This window comes from Corylus avellana, chromosome 7, assembly GCF_965113065.1.
Source record: "Corylus avellana chromosome 7, dhCorAvel1.hap1.2, whole genome shotgun sequence".
In the NCBI taxonomy this organism is placed as follows: Eukaryota; Viridiplantae; Streptophyta; class Magnoliopsida; order Fagales; family Betulaceae; genus Corylus; species Corylus avellana.
In genome coordinates, this window is record NC_142496.1 from 12,906,341 (window position 1) to 12,926,174 (window position 19,834).

General features: G+C 36.0%; 3 protein-coding genes and 1 pseudogene across 3 annotated transcripts; 1 reads left to right on the plus strand and 3 right to left on the minus strand.

Moving 5' to 3' along the window:
- Positions 1-964: 964 nt before the first annotated feature.
- Positions 965-2,725, minus strand: LOC148584478 (class V chitinase-like; annotated as a pseudogene).
- Positions 2,726-4,317: 1,592 nt separating this feature from the next.
- Positions 4,318-4,926, minus strand: LOC148584479 (uncharacterized). The gene has a single exon (XM_088518473.1). It carries the CDS (start codon positions 4,924-4,926, stop codon positions 4,318-4,320), a length of 609 nt encoding a protein of 202 aa, XP_088374599.1.
- A 5,774-nt stretch (positions 4,927-10,700) lies between these two features.
- Positions 10,701-11,036, plus strand: LOC132185242 (uncharacterized). The gene has a single exon (XM_059599042.1). It carries the CDS (start codon positions 10,701-10,703, stop codon positions 11,034-11,036), a length of 336 nt encoding a protein of 111 aa, XP_059455025.1.
- Positions 11,037-17,518: 6,482 nt separating this feature from the next.
- Positions 17,519-19,093, minus strand: LOC132185721 (uncharacterized). The gene is made up of 2 exons (XM_059599490.2): positions 18,854-19,093; positions 17,519-18,146 (listed from the first exon to the last, which is right to left on the minus strand). Exons 1-2 carry the CDS (start codon positions 18,972-18,974, stop codon positions 17,710-17,712), a joined length of 558 nt encoding a protein of 185 aa, XP_059455473.2. The 5' UTR covers positions 18,975-19,093; the 3' UTR covers positions 17,519-17,709.
- Positions 19,094-19,834: the final 741 nt, after the last annotated feature.

Consider the following 19,834-nt stretch of genomic DNA (forward strand, 5'->3'; position numbering starts at 1 on the left):
ACCACTAAAATTGTTGACCCAAAAATTATGTGAACCGGGTCTAACCCAATGGATCGGGTTGACAAAGTTGGACCGGTTTGGAGAACTTGACCCGGTGGAACCCGATGTAGGAACCGGTATTAGACTGGGTTGGAGAGATCCAATTTGAGCCCGATGACCCGGTTGGAACCGGTTTTGAATCGGCTTGAAGAGAGCTTGACCCGGTGACCTGGTTTAGGAACCAGTATTGGACCAGGTTGTGTAGATCTGATTTTAGCCATATGACCCAATTTGAACCGGTTTTGGATCAGGTTGAAAATGGCTGGATCCGGATCATATTGATTTTTTTTTTCTCGAAGCTGACACATGGCAGGGGAACAAGGCTGACGTGGCGGCACCTTTGGAGGACACGTGGCTGTTGAGGAGAGAGGAGAAGTGCTGGCGCGTGTGCCACACGCGCTAAGAGGGTTGCTGGCGCATGCAGCGCGTGAATCCCACATGCAAACCCTTTGGACGGAGCGTGGCAGCACGTCTGAGCTCCAATGGTGGTGATCTGGACGGATTCGAGACCACTGGTGACGGATCTACCGAACGGAGCAAAAACCATGATGATCCGACAAAGGTTGGAGGCATGTGGAGGAGCGGCAGCCGCAAGTCGAGGCGCATTGGAGAGACGGCAGTTTCTTAGGGCGGAGCGCGGAGGCGCATGCAAAGCTGGAATAGGCTGAGATTGCACAGATCCCCCATTCTGGGGTCGAGACACCACCTTTGGTGGTTATTTGGCCAAGAGGAGTCACGGTGGCAGCACGATTGGCTCGGGCAGAAACTGCCGGAGGAGCGTGGAGGAGCTCAGAGGGCCGATGGCAGCGAATCTTCCACAGAAAAAAAAAGCTTCCGCTCTCTCTCTCTTCTCTCTCTCTTTCTTCCGCTTCTAATATATTATCCAATATATTTAACATGGTATCAGAGCCACCTTCTGTGGCTTTCATAAACGTCTTTGACGTTTTTCGGCGCTCCCTCTAGTGACCTCCCAATTCCGGTCGTCGGCGTGCCGCCAAGCAATTTTCTGCTCACAATCCGGCGCTCCCTCCGGTGACCTCCCAATTTTGGTCGTCGACGCTCCGCCAAGCGGTTTTCCGTTCAAAATCTCTTCCACTCCTTTAGATCTACGGATTTGTGGAAGATCCGCTGCCATCGGCCCTCTAAGCTCCTCCACGCTCCTTCGGCAGTTTCTGCCCGAGCTAATCGCACCGCCACCGTGACTCCTCTCGGCCAAATAACTACCAAATGTTAAATATATTGGATAATATATTAGAAGCGGAAGAAAGAGAGAGAGAGGGGAAGCTTTTTTTTTGGACTGCATCTCTTCTATTATGATTGTATTGATAATGAATACAGAGGGCTCTAATACCATGTTAGAATGCTTTAATAGCATGTTGGAATAATGGAGAGATATAGAAGAGTGGAAGAATAATAGAGAGAGTGGAAGCACACAATGGACTACATTGTATTGATATATTCTAATCTTATAATGATAATGAATACAAAGGCTTCTATTTATAGAGAGACAAATAACCTAATAAACTAAGGAAAAGTAAACCTAGTAGACTAAGGAAAGGTAAACCTAGTAGACTAATAATACCTAAGGAAGTAAATAACAAGTAAATAACCATATCATAATATTCTTAACCCTCTGAATATCATTATAACCAATCCAAGTATTCCCAGCACTGAAATAGTCTACAACATATTCGTCACTGTGATCCTGTCTGCCACCTGGGTGTTTCACTATGAAATACTTGATTTGGTTATAAGGTAAGGTCCCAAATGAGTCGACATTAATATAGACTTTATCATCATTCCCATCACTTTGAGCCCGTCCAGCAGCTGCCGCAAATATTTCTCGGTTATTTTCATTTGCTAGGCGCCACGCGGCGCCATAAAATGGAAGGCCAAAAACTATTTTATTGGCAAGCACTGGTGTTTGAAGCCGTTATCCCCACTAGGTGCGGCTTCTTCATTGATTTGTGGACTGTGCAATGCAACAAAAGGTCCAGTACTATCCACTGACAGAGCAGGGTCATAGAAGTTGTATGCCACTAGGTTGAACCAGTCCAAGTTCCTTGCAATATCATGAAAGGGATATGGGACGTCCGACGCCGACGACATGTAATTGACCGCTGCGACTAGAAGCAACCGGTCATTTCTGGTCAGCTCGAACTCTTTGTCAACGGCTGCACGCCATTCATCGAGGAGAGAGCCAAGGTTGGTCATGTTGGCCACCGTCGAGGAGTACAGCCAGTGGAGGCTAAGGCCATGGAAGTCGTTAGACCTTGCTAGCTTTAGTGAGGAATCTATGAATGATTTGCGGGTACTGAGCTGGCTAGCCATTAAAGCAAAGGTCGTAGCAGTACTAGGATCAGAGAATCCACCGATGGATAAAATGGTTTTTGGCCTTTTTGTTTGTTTTTTGCAAGGATTGGGTGAAGGTTGGGAACTGCACCCTATATTCGTTAGGAAAGGTGACTTCATAGGTGTTGGGTTTGACATCTGCAAAGGCAGCAAAAAGATGGGTGAAAAGCTGGGAAGGCATGCTAGGCACCGGGATTGGGAAGTCACTGTGGCAATACCAGTATCCGGCTTTCACTGGGGGAATAATAGCCGCAATAGCAGTATTAGAGCGAGCCATTGAAGGGAAGGTGAGGATAAATGCTATAATGCATTCTCTCCATAATCTGCCCACCATCTCTGCCTTGCTCTAGGCTAATAGCTATGAGAATGAGATATTGCTTGGAGTTTTCAGAAGAGAATGCAAGCCTATACATATATATATATATATATATATATATATATATATATATATATATATAAGCAGTAGGCTTTCCTTTTACCCCCTCCCTTTTTTTCCTCTTGGAGTAATTTACTTGCTTACTAGCTAGTAAATTATCTGATTGAATATTAATGTTGGTTGCTCCATTAATCGCCGCCATTGTATGATCGGGAATTAAGAATCTGTGGCTAGCGTCACGCCTCCATGTGTGCATGAGACGAAATATATATATCGTAGGGTCTTTAGACGGTGACGCAATATTGTCAAAAAGTAAAAAGCCATAAAATACGTACCATCTAATATAATTAATTAGATACTTTATCGTTCAAATGAAAGGAAGAGATCATGTTCTGTACACGTACTACTGCATGGTAATTTGGAGCTTCTGATTATTAAAGACATGATGCATGGATAAGTCCATTAATAGTAGATCAACGTCACTAATAAAAGAAATTTCAAACTAAAAACCGACTAATTTTTCTCCATTCAAATTGCTAGTATTGTATTAGAGTTAGTAATGTTATTATTTGCACTCATTTATTACACCGATTGACTTGACATATTTTAGGTGGATAACAATGCTTTGTCTTTTAAGTGTGTGACATAAAAAACCACTTAAAATACTCTTTGTATTATCAGTTCTAACTGATTAAATGACAGCATCTAAATTAATTTAATATTACATGAACTATAAAAATAGTCAAATAATAAGAAAAGCGAGCTACTTATTTATTAAAACATTTATACACATCATGATTTCATACAATATTGATATAGCTTAGAAAAATGCAAGAAGTACTACAACTTTTACTGCAATTCTGACCTTACAAACTCATGTGGCAATATTTTAATGGTGAAAAATTAAATAACAAAATTTAATAGGCAAATTTAATTATTTGGTAGCTGATTACATGATCAGTGTCATATGGATTATCATGTCAGTTTGTAAGGAACTTGCAACAAAAGCTATAGTGTATATAGCTACATTCTTTTGGACAATATTCAACCCTAAAAGTGGATCATATGCATGAGTAGTTAATTTATCTAATATGATTCAAGGAGCACAATACTAGCTATAACCCTAACAATTCTAATAAGTTAAATTAATTGAAGCTTAAATATTTGGAAAGACCAATGGAGAGCTAGTATGATAATACAAAATGACAAGAAATAATTAAGAATATAATATAAAATATTTAAGAAATTAAAACTCCTAGTTGATAATTGAATCCAAGATATTTGAGTCTACGGCTCCTCTCGGCTAAATGGCTTTTTGTGGGGCCTAAAAGTTACAAACCAAGTAAATTTTTGGGAAAAATGCAAAATGACTCCTTGCAATTTACAAGATTTACAATTGGCTCTCTGTGGTATCAAAATGAACCATGTTGTTGGCTCAATTGCCAGCCACCGCTTTCATTTTTTTCATTTTCATTTTTCTTTTGAAAAATTAATTTTTTTGCTTTTTATATTATTAATTTTTTATTTGAGTTTTTAAAAGAAGAAGGGTATTATAGAAATATAAAAAAAGATGTTGCCCTTTTGACCCACTTTAGTAAATTGAATCCCCATCCTTGCCGCTTGTGCAGCTCTTCCTTAGCATCATTCACGGTTTGTCCATAGATCGTCCAGCAATCACCCTCCTTATTCAGAGCTTGAATTACTTCTAACGCATCCCCCTCAAAAATAACATTTCGAAGCTCCATACGTATTGCTAAGTCCACCGCTGTCCATGCCCCAACTGCTTCCGCCATGGTAGGATTATTGATGAAACCCTTGGTCGCACACATCATTGCCAAAGCCTTCCCTGCATGGTCACGTACAACGACTCCAACACCCATTCTGTTTTGAGGTTTATTGATTGATGCATCCCATTTGACTTTTACATACCCAACTGAAGGCGTCAACCATCTAAGTGTTAGGTTGGGTTGAGGATCCACCGAATTAGAATTTCTCCTTATAGCAGCATTACAAAAAGCCTTAACTTGGTCTTTCGCACGTCGAAGCAGAGATGAAGGGTCAACCATATCACCGCCAAACACAATAGAATTCCTTCTCAACCAAATTTGTCTTGCCACAGTGGCCACGAGCTGCATCTGATCTGAGTCCAACCTTTCCATCAATTTGGCCTAGCCATGAATGACCTCAATTTCATCACTGGTACATTTATAAATCATGGGGCTGCATTCCATCCAAACATCTTTGGCTGACGGACAACTCCACAAGATGTGCCCAACATTTTAAGTTGCTAATTAAACCACATATTGAGCATAATGGATCCGAAGTGATGTGCCGTTTAAAAAATAAGTATTACACCAACAATATTAGAGATTATTTCTAATTTTATATTAATGTTTTGATTAAGCAAAATTCAAGTTTTCCTCTTACAATTATGAAAAGTAAATTTCATAATACTTACGAAAATACGACTATAATATTTTTAAATTTTATAATTAAATTGTAAAGAATAATCTCGCGTATAGCACGGGTTATAAGCTAGTATATATATATATATATACCGGTTTAGCTTTTTAAAAAAATGGGTTTATATATATATATATATATATATATATATATATATATAAGCCGAATCACTCTTTAGAGGTAGAGAGGTAGTATAGAATTGCGACATATATATGGCATGAACCCATTTTTTTTAAAAGCTAAACCGGTTTTCTAAGGCATAATTTTTAAACCGGTTTTTTAAGAGTGAATCGGTCATTAAATTAGCTTAACTAAGAGCATTTAATTCTATTTCAATAATTTTCCTTATATGTGATTTCATTAAGTTCACAATTTTAATGTATGATATTATTTTCTTAGAATTTATTACTTTCCAAAACTATATAAAGACAACATTTAGAATTTAAAAACATACTACATTAATTAACTACTTATAATTGGCCATATAAGTCATAAAATAAAAAATTAAAAATAAAAATCGGCCATACAGCCCATTTTTTTTAAAGGCTAATTTTTTTTCTTTATACTTCTCATTTTAAACCATGTATATCTAAAGGAAGAAATTTTTATTAAAAAAAAAAAAAATTGTTTATTTTCCTCTATATATGTATTTTTTTTTTTCAAATGTTCAAAATTATATGTGTTTGATTTGTATTGTAATATTATAGAAGCCACACTAAAAATATTAAATATTCATACTAATTTTCTATATTATAATCCACGTATTCTTTTTTTTTAAAAAAAAAAAAATCGTAGTGTGTGTGTATATATATATCATAGTATATAGTATATATAAAAAACCATATATTGGATTTTTTTTTTAATTTTTTTTAACAATATATAGAATTTGGTGCTAGGAAATTGGAAACAGATTATCAAAAGTGCTGATATGTTTTTTTCAATAGATATCACACTAAAAATATTAAATATTCCTACTACTTTTTTATATTATAATTCATGTATTCTTCTTGCTTTTTTATTATTTTTAATTTTTTATACTTTTCAATTTAAATCACATATACTTATACGAACAAAGATTTAATAAACATGTTTTAATATATATGAATTAAACTAAAATAAAGGCTCTTACATTTTACTTGATTTTTTGTTTTGTTTATGTGATTTAGCCGATTTTTGACCATTTTTTAAAGTGTTTTTATGCTTTTGAAAGCAAAACAAGGCAAACATTTATTTGATTAATAAGCATAAATGGAACATAAATACTTTCGAAACACCAAAGTTATATTAAGCATTGCACCTTATGTGCTGATTAATTTGATTGTGTTAAAGGTTTAGTGAAAGATTTTGTTTTGTATTCATAAAAAAGTATTTTGTTTAGTTTGCTTTGTATTTTTTTAGAATGTTTTGAATTATATGAATTTTAATTTTCATTGAAATATAATAGGTATTAGACCAATAATATTAAAAACTAATGCTTTGATAATCAAAATCCACATGTTTTCTCTTGTTATTATTTTCATTTTAAAATACTCACATGAGAGCAAATATTTTAACATTTTTACAAATATGTTGTAATTCAATTGAATGATTTATGAGATTTTTTTTTTTTTTTTTTTCGTTTGTGTTATACTAAAATTTTCAAGCAAAAGAAAGCAAAAAATTATTTGATTACTGTGCGAAAAAAAAAAAAAAATCCTTTTTTTGGAAACATAAAATAGATAATTAAGCATTCAATATGATGTGAGAAGCTTTATTTAATTACATTAAATGTTGAGTAAAAAATTTTGTATTATTTTGTACTCATAAAAAAAAATATTTTGTTTGTTTTTCTCTATGTTTTTTTCTTCTTCTTTGAATGTTCAGAAGAATACGAGTTTTATTTGTATTAAAATATAATAGGTATGACACAAACAATATAATAGATTCTTGCTAATTTCTATTAATGCTTTGGTAATCAGAATCCAAGTTTTATTCTTGCTATATATTTTTTTTTCTCTCATTATACTTCTTTTCATTTTAAACTACTCCAACGGGAACAAAGATTTTACCATGTTTTAGTTTATATAAATTAAACTAAATTCAATGGTCTTATGTTTTAATTCATTTGTATATGATTGTGTCATTAAATACATGTTCAGTACACTTAAAAAAAAAAAGTACATATTCAATAATGTACTGGTGTATAACCTTGAGTATGTCTTTTCGTTAAAAGATGCATGATAAATTTTTCATATAAAAAGTAAAATGTGGATGCGTTTAAATTTTAAAATTAAATTATAAAGAAGAATCTCGCGCACAGCGCGGGTTATGTCTTAGTTACCATAGAAATGGCATCGTTTTGGTTTTTTTTTTTCTAAAAAAAATAAAATAATTTTTTTTTTAAAAAAAAAAAAAAATAGTTAACGGTTATTAGAGTTACTAAGCCCTAACCGCCGGTTCACCACTTAGGCGGTTATGGTTAGCAATTTTAGCCAACATAAGCTAGAGAAATGTCTCGTGTGGAGGGCTATTTTGTAGCATAGGTTAGAAAAATCAAATTAACAAGCAAAAACATTATGATGGCCGCTTTGGACAGCCAAATCTTAGAATAGATGTTGGGTTTGACGTCCAGTATAACTAGTAATAGGATAGGTACTATGCTTAATTACAAGATAAATATGTTTATTTTTCTACAAAAGAAATTAAAATCATTTAAGTTGAAAGCTATAGTGCCGTACCTAAAGCCATGAACCCGATACCTATTAAAGGCCAAGCTGCTTTGAAGACATAAAAAGTACGAGGGTAGACACTTGTTAGTATGTAATTAGAGTTATGTCATCCACTAAAAAAAAGTTAACACTCTTTAATTATGTGATTGGACGAAATGAAAGATTCAATTTTAAGAACGTCGAATTGTATAAAAGAATTTTAAGGGCCAAAAAAAAAAAACCTAAATTATTTTTTCTAACAAATATTAAAGATTAAAAAATATTTTGTCGTTATATCGACAAGGACCACCTGCTCCTCTCTAGCAAGTCCAATTGAATCCAGATTCAACAATTTCACCACTAAGTTTTTTTATTTTTTTTAATTTTTTATTAAATAATATGTATTTTATCATTTTTAATATCGACAAGGACCACCGCCTCCTCCCCTCCATCCTCCTTGCGCTCACCGGCTCCACCTGCTTCCAACGGCACCTTTGGCATCTTTTTTTGGGCAACCACGCACCGATGCGTGGTCTGTTGCGCTCAGGCCAGATTCTTCCAGTGGCCTTCCTTTGGTGTTTGTGGGCTTTTTAAGTCTTTTGCGCTCTGGCCATAATCTTCCGGTATCTTCCCTCCGCTCTTCACTCCGATCGTGCTGCTAGTTTGTGGGTTTTTGTTGCTTTGTTTTTTTTCTTGTATTTTCGTGTATGTTTTGTTGTCCTGGCCTTTAGAATGAGGATGTGAATAATTTTATGGCTTTCGGGTCGTGAATGAAATAGTTTGGGTGTGAGACTTTTTGTTTATACTTGGGAAAAAGGCTACCTTTGCTTCGGAAGGAGTCTGCCTAGAGTAGATTTGTTCTATAAGCTGAAGATTGGGCATGCTTTGCGGATGTTGGACGTCATAGATAGAATTTCAATGTAAAATCTGTATGTTTTTGGCTTTTTATGACGTGTAATTTTTTAACTTCGGATATGATCTTTCAAAACTTTATATTATGTGATTGTAAGAGCTTTTATGCTTTTGACTACTCTATTAATGAAATCAGAATAATTTTCTCTAAAATAGAAAATAAAATAAAAACAAAAAATAAAAAATAAAAAATAAAAAAATCCAAATGTATTAAAAAAGATATTATCATTTTATCACGACTACAATTTGAAGAATTTTATCATGTAGGCCCAACAATTTTTAGTCAACTAGTGATTTACGTGTAGGCCCTAGGATTTTAATCACGTACTTCAGCCGTATCCGTTGACAACCTGAATCACTCTGAGACAAAGAAGCCCCCTATGTTAAGCGCGTTGGTGCACGCGTCCACTCTCTGCTGTCTCTCCAGTTCCTCTCCCTCCGCTTCGTCCAAGCCCAACCCTTCCACTCGCTCTCCCATGTCTGCCTCCACTCGAATCGCAGTCGTCGGCGACGTCGTGAGTCTCTCTCTCTCTCTCTCTCTCTTTGTCTCTTGCATATGTTCTTGACTGAATTTTGAAACTCTAGCTCGAAATGATGATACTTGCTCCATTGCTGACAATTCTTTTATGGTTTTTGAAGCACGACGATGGAATCTTGAAGAAGATACAAAGGCACTTCAATTTCTGCAGGTAATTTTCTCTCTTTGATCTTTCACTTTTGTTGGACCTAAAAATTGTATTTAGAATTTAAACAGAAAAAATAAAAAATAAAAAAATAAGAATATCATAATGTTAAGTTTTGGGATTTGTAATAGGTTGAAGTTCATTGCTTTGGAATTATGGTTATGATATAACAATTTCACGGGTAATTAAATACATAAAAGCAGAAATTTTGATGGGTAATTAAGTAAAGTGAGTAATGTTAAATATTTGGGTTAAATTCACTTTACCCCTGATGTTTCAGGGTTTTTCAATTCGAACCCTAATGTTTAAAAATTGGCAATGTACCCCTCTAATGTTTTAAAAATTTTCAATTCAAACCTTCCGTTACTAATTTTTGTCTAATTGGACGGAAATCATCTCACATGCGTCTTACGTGAAATTTTGATGCTCTCTATTCCAATTTTATCCTCAGTAAAACCTATGAAATTACGTAATTACCCTCAATTTCATAGGTGTTTATGAGGGTAATTACATAATTTCATAGGTTTTAATGAGGGTGAAATTGGAATAAAGGGCATGAAAATCCCATGTGAGACGCACGTGAGATGATTTCCGTCCAATTAGATGGAAATTAATAACGGAGGGTTTGAATTGAAAATTTTAGAAATATTAGAAGGGTACATTGCCAATTTTTAAACATTGGTGTTTGAATTGAAAAACTCCTGAAACTTCAGGAGGTAAAGTGAATTTTCCCTTAAATATTTTGTTTTGAAGAAGTGAATTATGTTAACTTCCAAATGCACCCAAAAGAAAAAAAAAGTTTGTTCTAATTACTGCCAATTGTATTTTGCTTTTTGTGTTTTCCTTCATATGTGTTGTTTTAGCTTTATGTGATAAAAAATTGTGTGTTTATCTCATTTAATATGGGTTTGTGGTGAAATGCAGCCGGATTTGGTGCTGTTTACAGGCAGGTTCCATTCTCCCTCGCTGATCACCTATCTTGCATACTTTTATATCTATAAGTTCATTTAGCCTGTTCAACCGGTAACCTAAGTGGCCTGGAAATGTATATGGAAGAGCTGTGTCAATGTTAGACCCCAGCATTCGTGACACTTCCATATGTCTGACGAACTCTAGACTTATCCATACATTCAAATAATCAACAATGGATAGGTTGCCTTTCTTATACAACAATGGATAGCTGTGTCAATGGTTGTCTTTGGTCACATGCATAAAGAGCTGGCATATAGAAATGGCCTCCGGAAAATGATTGTGGTTGGACCTGACAACACTATATACTTGAATGGGGCCATTGTTCCTAGGGTTAAAAGATTGATTGATGAACAAGACACTGGCGACAGAAGCTTCATGAATATTGAAACTCCTCTTTCAGCACCACCAGAGTCTAGTGGCACTATGAGAGCCTTCACTACAGTAGAAATTTTGGATGGAAGAGTGGATAAAATTGCAGAAACTTGGGTTTCAGTTGTTGGAGACAAGACCACATTAAAAGAAGAGCATGTTTTATTTAAAAGCGGCAACTAGAGCTTTCTTCTTGATTGTATTCCAGTTTCAGTCCATTCAGATCAATACTAAGAACAGAATGTATATGATGAACGTAGTGTCTAGACAAGGTTATACTATATTGTAGCTGTTATACCTTGTAATTTGTACCTCTGTTGTTCTTGTGGAATAAATCATGTACTCGCCAGAGAAAATAAAAAAAATTAAAAAAACCTGTGTACGTGCAGCCCCTCATATTCTGCTATGTTGAAAAAGTAATATTTTATTTTTTGTTTTACCATGCTAATGTAGTTGTACCAATCAACTCTCACTACAAAAAAAGGGCCATTTATTCACGTGGTAAACAGTATTTTTTTTTGACACGTCAGTAACTGTTGACGTGTGAAAAGTAGAACGTCAACAAATTATTTACTGACGTGTTAAAAACTACCCGTCAATAATTACTGACGTGTTGATTTCAACACGTCAGCATTTACTGACGTGTTGTTTTCTACACGTCAGTAAATTTCAGCCAAATTTAATATAACATTATTTAAAAATTAATAAATAATGGATTTATTATTTCTTGACGTGTCAGTTTTTGACACGTGAGGAATTTCCTGACGTGTTAATTTTTACACGTCAGAATATTTACTCACGTGTAAATTTTTGACACGTCAGTAAATTACTGACGTGTCAATTTTTGACACGTCAGGAATTATTTTTGACGTGTTAAATTGAACACGTCAGGAAATTCTTGACGTGTTGGATTTAGCACGTCAGTAATTCCTGACGTGCCAAAAATGACACGTCAGGAATTCCCATTTCCTGACACCCACATTATTCACGACCGAAACACGTCAGGAAAGCCCCGTCAGCAGGATTTACTGACATGTCAGACGACCTGACACGTCAGTAATCATGAGTCAGCAAAAAATGTGTTTTTTGTAGTGTCTTGTATCAACCTGTTAAAAAAAAATTCTATCAACCTGTTAAAAAAAATTCAAAGGTTAATCGGCATTGATAAGTCAGCAAAGTAAGATAAAAATAAGTCGTATTCGCATCAATCCAACATAATTTGTTTTTTTAAATAATTTATGCTAGTGATGTCGTGTCACCCGTTTAATTAAGCAAATTATATTAGGGTTAAAGAATTTGACATGATTAATTATTTAAATTATATTCATGTCTATTTGTATGATCATATATTATATTCATAACTCATCAGGTCACAAACCTAAACCATAAAACCAATTTTGCCACTCATACTTTAATAGGCACGTCTTTCTTTGAGGCCAAATAAGACTTTCCTACCTAAAAAGAATTGAAAACAATAAGAGACTTCCCATGAATAGTTGAATACTGTGGGCTTGAATATTTGATAATTGGGCGGCTGTAATTAGGAGTGGTTCCAAACTTATTAATTTGGAAAGTAGATTTTAATTATTCCCTGAAGTTTCAACAACGTGTCATACACTCAATGCCCCATCCAACTTTGCATTCTTTTGCCAGGGTAGTGGATACACCAAATCCATCCCATGTTTATATTTTTAACAAAGACAAAAATTTTCTTCCAAACTATGATACATTTCATCGTCATATTGTCACTAAGTTGGTGTGACAGTATCTATCAGTTAGTTTACTTAAATACTAGTATGGTTGGCTAGTTGTCGAAGTGAAGTGAATACGTCCGTATAACTGGTTTTTCTATAAGTATGTTATGATGTAACAACGTAATCTAAATCATTGAATAGTGAAATATAATCGGACATATACACTCAGAGAATATATTATTCTGTAATCTAGCATAGGTTGATTGTATTTATAATATGAAGAGTTACAATAAAAATATACAACCTCTCTTGATGAGATAATGTAACCTATCTATACAATTTCAAATATGTTGTCATCCTAATTTAAAGTGTTTAAGTTACCGTTTCTTATCTTGAGTCTCTTGAGATAAGACTTGAGATTGAGTTGGTATCTCATCCATGATTATCTTGTTGGTTGCCCCAAATAATTCCACACCTTAGAGGGCCAAATAATTCGACACCTTCGAGGGGCAATCTTTTTGGCTATGTTGATGGATCTCACCTATCCACCGCCCATGCCCACCATCACCACCGTGAAGGAATACATCTCCACTACGACGAATCTAGCCTATCTACACTGGAAGATGCAAGATTAGATCATCCTCGGCTTCCTCACCTCCGCCATATCGGAGAAGATGATATCTCATGTAGCAAGATGCACAACATCCAAACAAAGGGTTGTATTATGAGCCAAGTCCCACAAGGAGTAATGATTGTTTCTCAAGATCACTGAGAGGTTGATTTACAACTGCAAGGGCATCGATGAGAATCTGAAACTTGTGGAAATAATCAACAATGGATAGGTTGCCTTTCTTCAAAGTGGCCAACTAAAAAAGTGCACGTTTAAGATACGTGCTTTGGATTGAGACGCGAAAAGGGTCTCTAATTTAGTCCAGGCTTGTTTGGATGTTGTACATCTTGCTATATGAGATATCATATTCTCCGATATGGCGGAGGTGAGGAAGCCGAGGATGATTTGATCTTGCATCTCCCAATGTAGACAAGCTGGATTCATCGTAGTGGAGGAGATGTGTTCCTTCACAGTGGTGATGGTGGGCGGTGGACATGGGTGAGGTCCATCAACGTAGCCAAAAAGATTACCCCTCTAAGGTGTGGAATTATTTGGGGCAACCAGGTAGGATAGTTATCTTGGGTAAGTTTAGTAAGATTAAAATTGGGGAAGGTGACAAGTTGAGGGTGGGTGGGTTTGGCTACCATTGGGAGAGAAAAGAAAATTTACTTAAGAAAAAAAATATTGCGGAAAAAATAGACGAGCTCTAATACCATGTAAACTCAGAGAATATATTATTTTCTACCTTGTTGTAATCTAGCATAGGTTGATTGTATTTATAATATGAAGAGTTACAATACAAATATACAACATTTCTTGAGATAATGTAACATATCTATACAATTTCAAATATGTTGTCATCCTAATCTAAAGTGTTTAACTTATATCTTCTTATGAGATAAGACTTGACATTAAGTTGTTCTCTCATCCATAATTATCTTGTTGGAGTATTTATCCTTTACAAAACCACATAAATTTGTGTCTCGATTTTATCTTTCTCTCTTTTTGTTTTTGAATTCTAGATTAATGAAAACAATTTGTTATTTGAGAAAAACTTTAATCTTTGATTTCTTTTGTACATTGCTTTTCCTGGACCCCGCTAGGTGTCGTGATGAAAAAAATCAGCAGATTTTCATGAAATCCATGGTTTGTAGCTGTAGACTGTAGAGACAGATATGGTGTCCAAGGTTGACCCTTCTTTTGATGATGTGATGCTCACAAATTCTATATATCTCTTTCTACCAACAATTCAACCTTCTTTTCTTTTCCCCTCCCAAGCTATTAATCAACATTATATATATATATATATATATATATATATATATATATATATATATGGCATACAAAAACAGGTAAAATGTTTACCTGAAAAGTGGTGTTTCATTTTCCTAGATTTCTTCAACTATTTACATTTAAATAATCACAAGTTTGGGTAATACCATTAATCATATGATAATCAATATTATGAATTCTTTCCTACCTACATTTCTTAACATCTTATTCCACCTTTTTTTTTTTTTTTTTGGTAAGAGGAACCAACACAAACAGCAAGAACAAACAGAAACAAAACTAATAGGGGTGGATCTTTTCCACTACAAATGGGAAAAGAGGGGGAATGGGGCAAGTGAATGGGAATTCAGCCGGAATGAACTCTAGCCGCAGCCCAATAAGCCACATGGAGGGCGCAGAAGTTTACACTTCTGTGAACTTTTCTTGCCTTCCAAGAGGAAGACGAGGGAATCATAGCAATGGAGTTGGCAATAATGTTCTCAATTTTCCAATCTTGAATCAGGGACCGGTGTTGGAGCGCCATGATGACAATAGAAGAGTCCCCTTCCAAAGTAAAATCTGAGATGTTGAGAGAGATTGCCAAAGAGACAGCAAGAGACATAGCCAACGCCTCCCCATAAGTGGGGTCACATGGAGGGCTGATCTTTGAAAGAGCCTTAATAATTTTGCCACTTGAATCTCGGCAGACTGCACTTTGAGCAGAAAAGGAGTCTCTCACAGCAGTATCAAAATTTATCTTGAAGGAATTTGCTGTAGGAGGGAACCATTTTTCCGTATGTGAAGATGAGAGCCCTTTCCAAGACAAGAGGTGATCCAAAGAAACTTTTTTAATGATCCAAAGAAACATCTTATTCCACTTGTTTAGAGTTCCCAATGGAGTTTCCTCAAATAATTTAAAAATTACAACAAATTTCTTGACCATATCAACTACCACCTCAAGCCAAATTTTAATTTACAATAGTGACATTTTTATGTCGGCTACTAAATAATTAAATTTGGTGATAGATAACTTGGCAATGCCATGAGGAGTGTCATGTTAATTTGTAAGTCAACGTGACATTTACTACGTCAGCTATTAAATAATTAAATTAAAAAAATGATAAAGATACCATAACTTTTATTACAAAATTGTTTAAGTCAGCTGTAAGTACTGAGCCATCTTAATTATGAATTGTCACACAAATTTGTGAATAACTTTATAATAAAAATTGTAACATTCTTATCACCACTCAATTAAATTTGATTGTAGTTGAGTAAAAGAATATAATTTTTCAATTTATAAAAGTTTGAACGATTAAAATAAGAATAATATTATAAAGTACATTTTTATCTTACAATTATTCCACTTTACTGATTTGGTTGTGTTACTCAGTCTTAAATTTTTTATTTTTTATTTTTTAACAAAGAGTTATTCAAATGCTTACTAGCACTATCTTACCAACAAAGTGAAATGGTTATAAAATAAAATAAAAAATTAATATTTTTTTATTAAAATAAACGTTTGTCCAAACATTAATATCTAAGAGCTAGCTTTTTTTTACTTTTCTTTTTTCTTGTTTAGTGCACCAACTTCCAAGCAGCCTGTGGGCTTTTTGACCCAATTAGTTTCTTTAGACTAAAGTTAGCCCCCAGTGGAAAACATGAAAGAAAAGGGAAGCAGAAAATTCCAAGCCACCCTGGAGATGGTGTCTTGGGGTTGTCTGGAGATGCCACAGCCGCAGGCCATGGGCAGACCAACCAACTGCAATAATACTAAGTTTCTGGCCTTCTTTACTTCACATGGGGAGACAAATGACAATTTAGTGGAGCATTTGGTTGTAAATTCCCTTGTTTTTCTTTTTTAATTCCAATTTGTTTAAACAAATCAGGTTTTCAATTTGTAAATCTATGGGTTACCATTGCCTACCCAACATCAACATTGCTATTCAATAATTATACCAATCTTATAGACACTTAAAAGTTAAAAGACAATGACGAAGGTTTATTTTAAAGACACTTTCTTAAAAGAAAATATGAACAAAAGTTTTGTGTCAAATATTTGCTTAAACTTGTCCCATAGAAACAGCGAGTGACCAAATCATTGTGGAAACAGGTAGTCACTAAAGGACAATGTTGAAGTTTGTAATGTGTCTCAAGGGGAGTGTATAGGATGATGGCGACTAGGCCTTAGATGTAATTCACGCCTCTTCTATTGTTTCTCAAGAAATAGTGAGATTTCGCTAAAACTTTGTGGACGCATCTCTTAGTGCTGAAACATGTAAATCTTTGTATTTGTAATTACTTGTATTTACTTTCTTCTTATTTTTCACAAGTCACTAATTTTGAAAAATATGATAGATTTGCGATAACAACTTTTTCGTTGAAATTTAACACATATGTGGCACGTCACAATTTAGTGACATGCCACTTTTTGGCACATCACTTCTTTAGTGATGTGCCAAAGTGTGGCACGTCACCCCTTTAGTGATGTGCCACACTTTGGAATGTTACTAAAGTTTATTGGCTGCAGGCCTAGGCATACGAAGATCTTCGATTTTTTTTTTTCCTTTCTTTTTTCATCCTTTCTTCTTCCTCTTCTTTCTTCTCTCCCTCTCCCAGCACACAATCACCTTATCTCCGGCGCCATTCTCTCTCCCTCTCTGGCAGTCTCTCTCTCCCTCAGGCAGTCTAGTGAAGAGAATGAGATCTTCCGGGCGTTCAATGCAATCTCTCCTTCTGGTCCAGCAACCCCTATTTCCTTCCCGCCCAGTCGCGAATCGGACGAGAAGCCGAAGGAAGACCGGAAAAGAAAATTCCCTCTGAAAAGGGTATTTCTCTCTTTCTTTTTCATTCTTGATAAATTTTCTTGACAAAATTCAATTTTCTTGGAGCGTTGACTACTGGGCTTTGTCTCTCTGTTGCTTTTTCACTGTTCTTTTATAATTTTCTTGACAAAATTATGTTTTCTTGGAGTGTTGACTACTATTTTTTCTCTCTCTCTCTACAACATATCTGATTATTAGCCTTGCAACACACCATATTTGATAATGGAACTTATTGTAGATAATACAAGCTCCTTAACACGACATATATCTGATTACAGGCCTTATTATTCATAAAACAAACTTCTAAGTTACAAATACACGCGCATCTGATTATTGGCCTTAAACACAAGATAATTGGCCTTATTGTGCATAGTACAAGCTTCTAAATGCACCTTATCTTATTATTTGCCTTTTTATTGATAATGGAAGCTTAACGAACTATGAAGAGCACGCAATGCCTATGCTGGTGCCAGTGTTGGAGCCGGAGTTGCGCTGGTGCCGGTGCCAGCGCCGCCAGTGCCGGCGCCGCCCGTGCCTGCGCCGCCTGTGCCTGCGCCGCCCGTGCCTGCGCCACCTGTGCCACCCTCAGTGCCATTGCCGCCTGTGCCGGTGCCCCCTATGCCGTTGCCTCCCGGGCCGAAGCCCCCCGTGCTAGTGCCCCCAGTGCCATTAGTGTTGCCGTTGCCTGTGCCAGCGCCCCAGGTGCCGGCGCCACCAGTGCCTGCTCCGCCTGTGCCTGCGCCGCCCGTGCCTGCGCCACCCGTGCCGTTCCCCGTGCCAGCGCCGCCCGTGCCGATGCCCCCTGTGCCGTTGCCGCCCGGGCCGTTGCCCCCTGTTCCAGGGCCCCCGGTGCCGGCCAGTGCCGATACAACATTATGATCCCATGCTCCAGAAGCTGTGACAACAGTAAGAATTACAAGTTAAAATGATGAAGACTTACAAATTCAAATGGAATAGACTAATTACAATAAAAATGCGGTAAAACTCTTATTTTACACCCCAAATTTCATGCCGACACATATATATGTTCTTCTTCTTCTTCGACTTATGCATGACAGACTCATGCCTTACGAATAATTAGAATTACACATAACAAGTTAGAATGAAGGAAGATGCATACACTCAGGGGCAGAGGGAGGGGGTTTGAGAGGGGTCAAATGCCCCCCCTCACTCCCAAAAAACTCTCGTACTCCTGGTATAATTTCTTGGATTGCTCTCGTTGCCCACCCTCAGATGTTCTTGAAGGGGCATCGATCAAGCGGACTTGGTTTCATCCTCAGCCGCAGACGCAATTTTCCTTTTTTTTCTGTAACTGTAACTGTTAGAGTTTTAGGTTTAGAATATTAGGTCACAAAGGTTGAAGAAAGAAGAGGAGAAAAAGACTTCTTATTTTATTTTGCAAAACATAACGTTTATGTAAAGTGAAAACACACCGTTTGAGTATTGAGAAACCGCTCTTTTTGCTAAGCATGTTCAAACTTCAGAGTCGTCTTCAGACTATTATTAGTTAATGAGGATAGCAGTTTAAACCAATTTTTTTTCAAAAAAAAAAAAAAAAAAACCCCTCAAACGTCAAAGGCAAATTATATATTATATACTTACCATTCCGAGTAAGAGTGAAATTTTTGTCATCTTTCACGACAGTCGTCTGCCCTACAAAGATGTGGAGATGGAGAAGGACAAGGACGGTTGAAAGCACATATGCAAGTGTTTTCGAAGCCATTGCAAGGGAATTGGAATTTGTAGGCAGTGTATTCTTCCTTGGAGCTTTGAAATAGAAGACCTTATTAGTGTAACATAAATGTTCTAGGAAATAGAAGAGAAATAATGAATGGTGAATTTGAATGGTGAATTTGAATGGATTGATATGAGAATATATAGAGAACTGTATGAGAAAATGACTTGTTTATTGAGCACAAAAGCCTTTGTCAAGATGGCAAATCTCCTAACCATATTCTGGGAAAACTCTTTGTACCCGTCACTGCACTCAACCTAGGAAGTGGCCCTGGAGCCACCCCCAACCGGCCCCCTAGGGTGGCCGAAGCCATCCCCAATCAGCCCCTGGGGGTGGCGGCTCAGTTGGGGTGGCCGGCCACCCCAGTGTTTTATTTTTTTAATTTTAATATTTTAATATTGTATTTTACATTTTCCTTTTGAAAAATAAATAATATTTTATTATTTATCTTGAGTGGGACACGTGTCGAGCTAGTGGCTGTTGAATAGCATTGGATGGCTAGGATTTGAAGAAAACTTGATGGGCAATTTTTGGTAGAATTGCCGGGGATCCCGATCCCACATGCTCAGTTATATTATTAATAGAATACAGCTGTTATGAACTACTTCTCAATTACTTCATTAACTGACATGTGTCCTAATGTTGAATGGTTCTCCTTATTTCAGGCTGGCTCCATGTTGAAAGCAAAATAAAGGTGAAAAAGCGGTTATCGTTAGTGGTTATTGACTAAAAAATCTCGAGCATACTTTTTTCTACAACCAAAGCAACTTGTTTGTGTTGCTGTATGTTAAACCCGATCCGCTTAAATTTTAGACTCTTCGTCAGTGAAAATCTTTTTTTATTTTCTT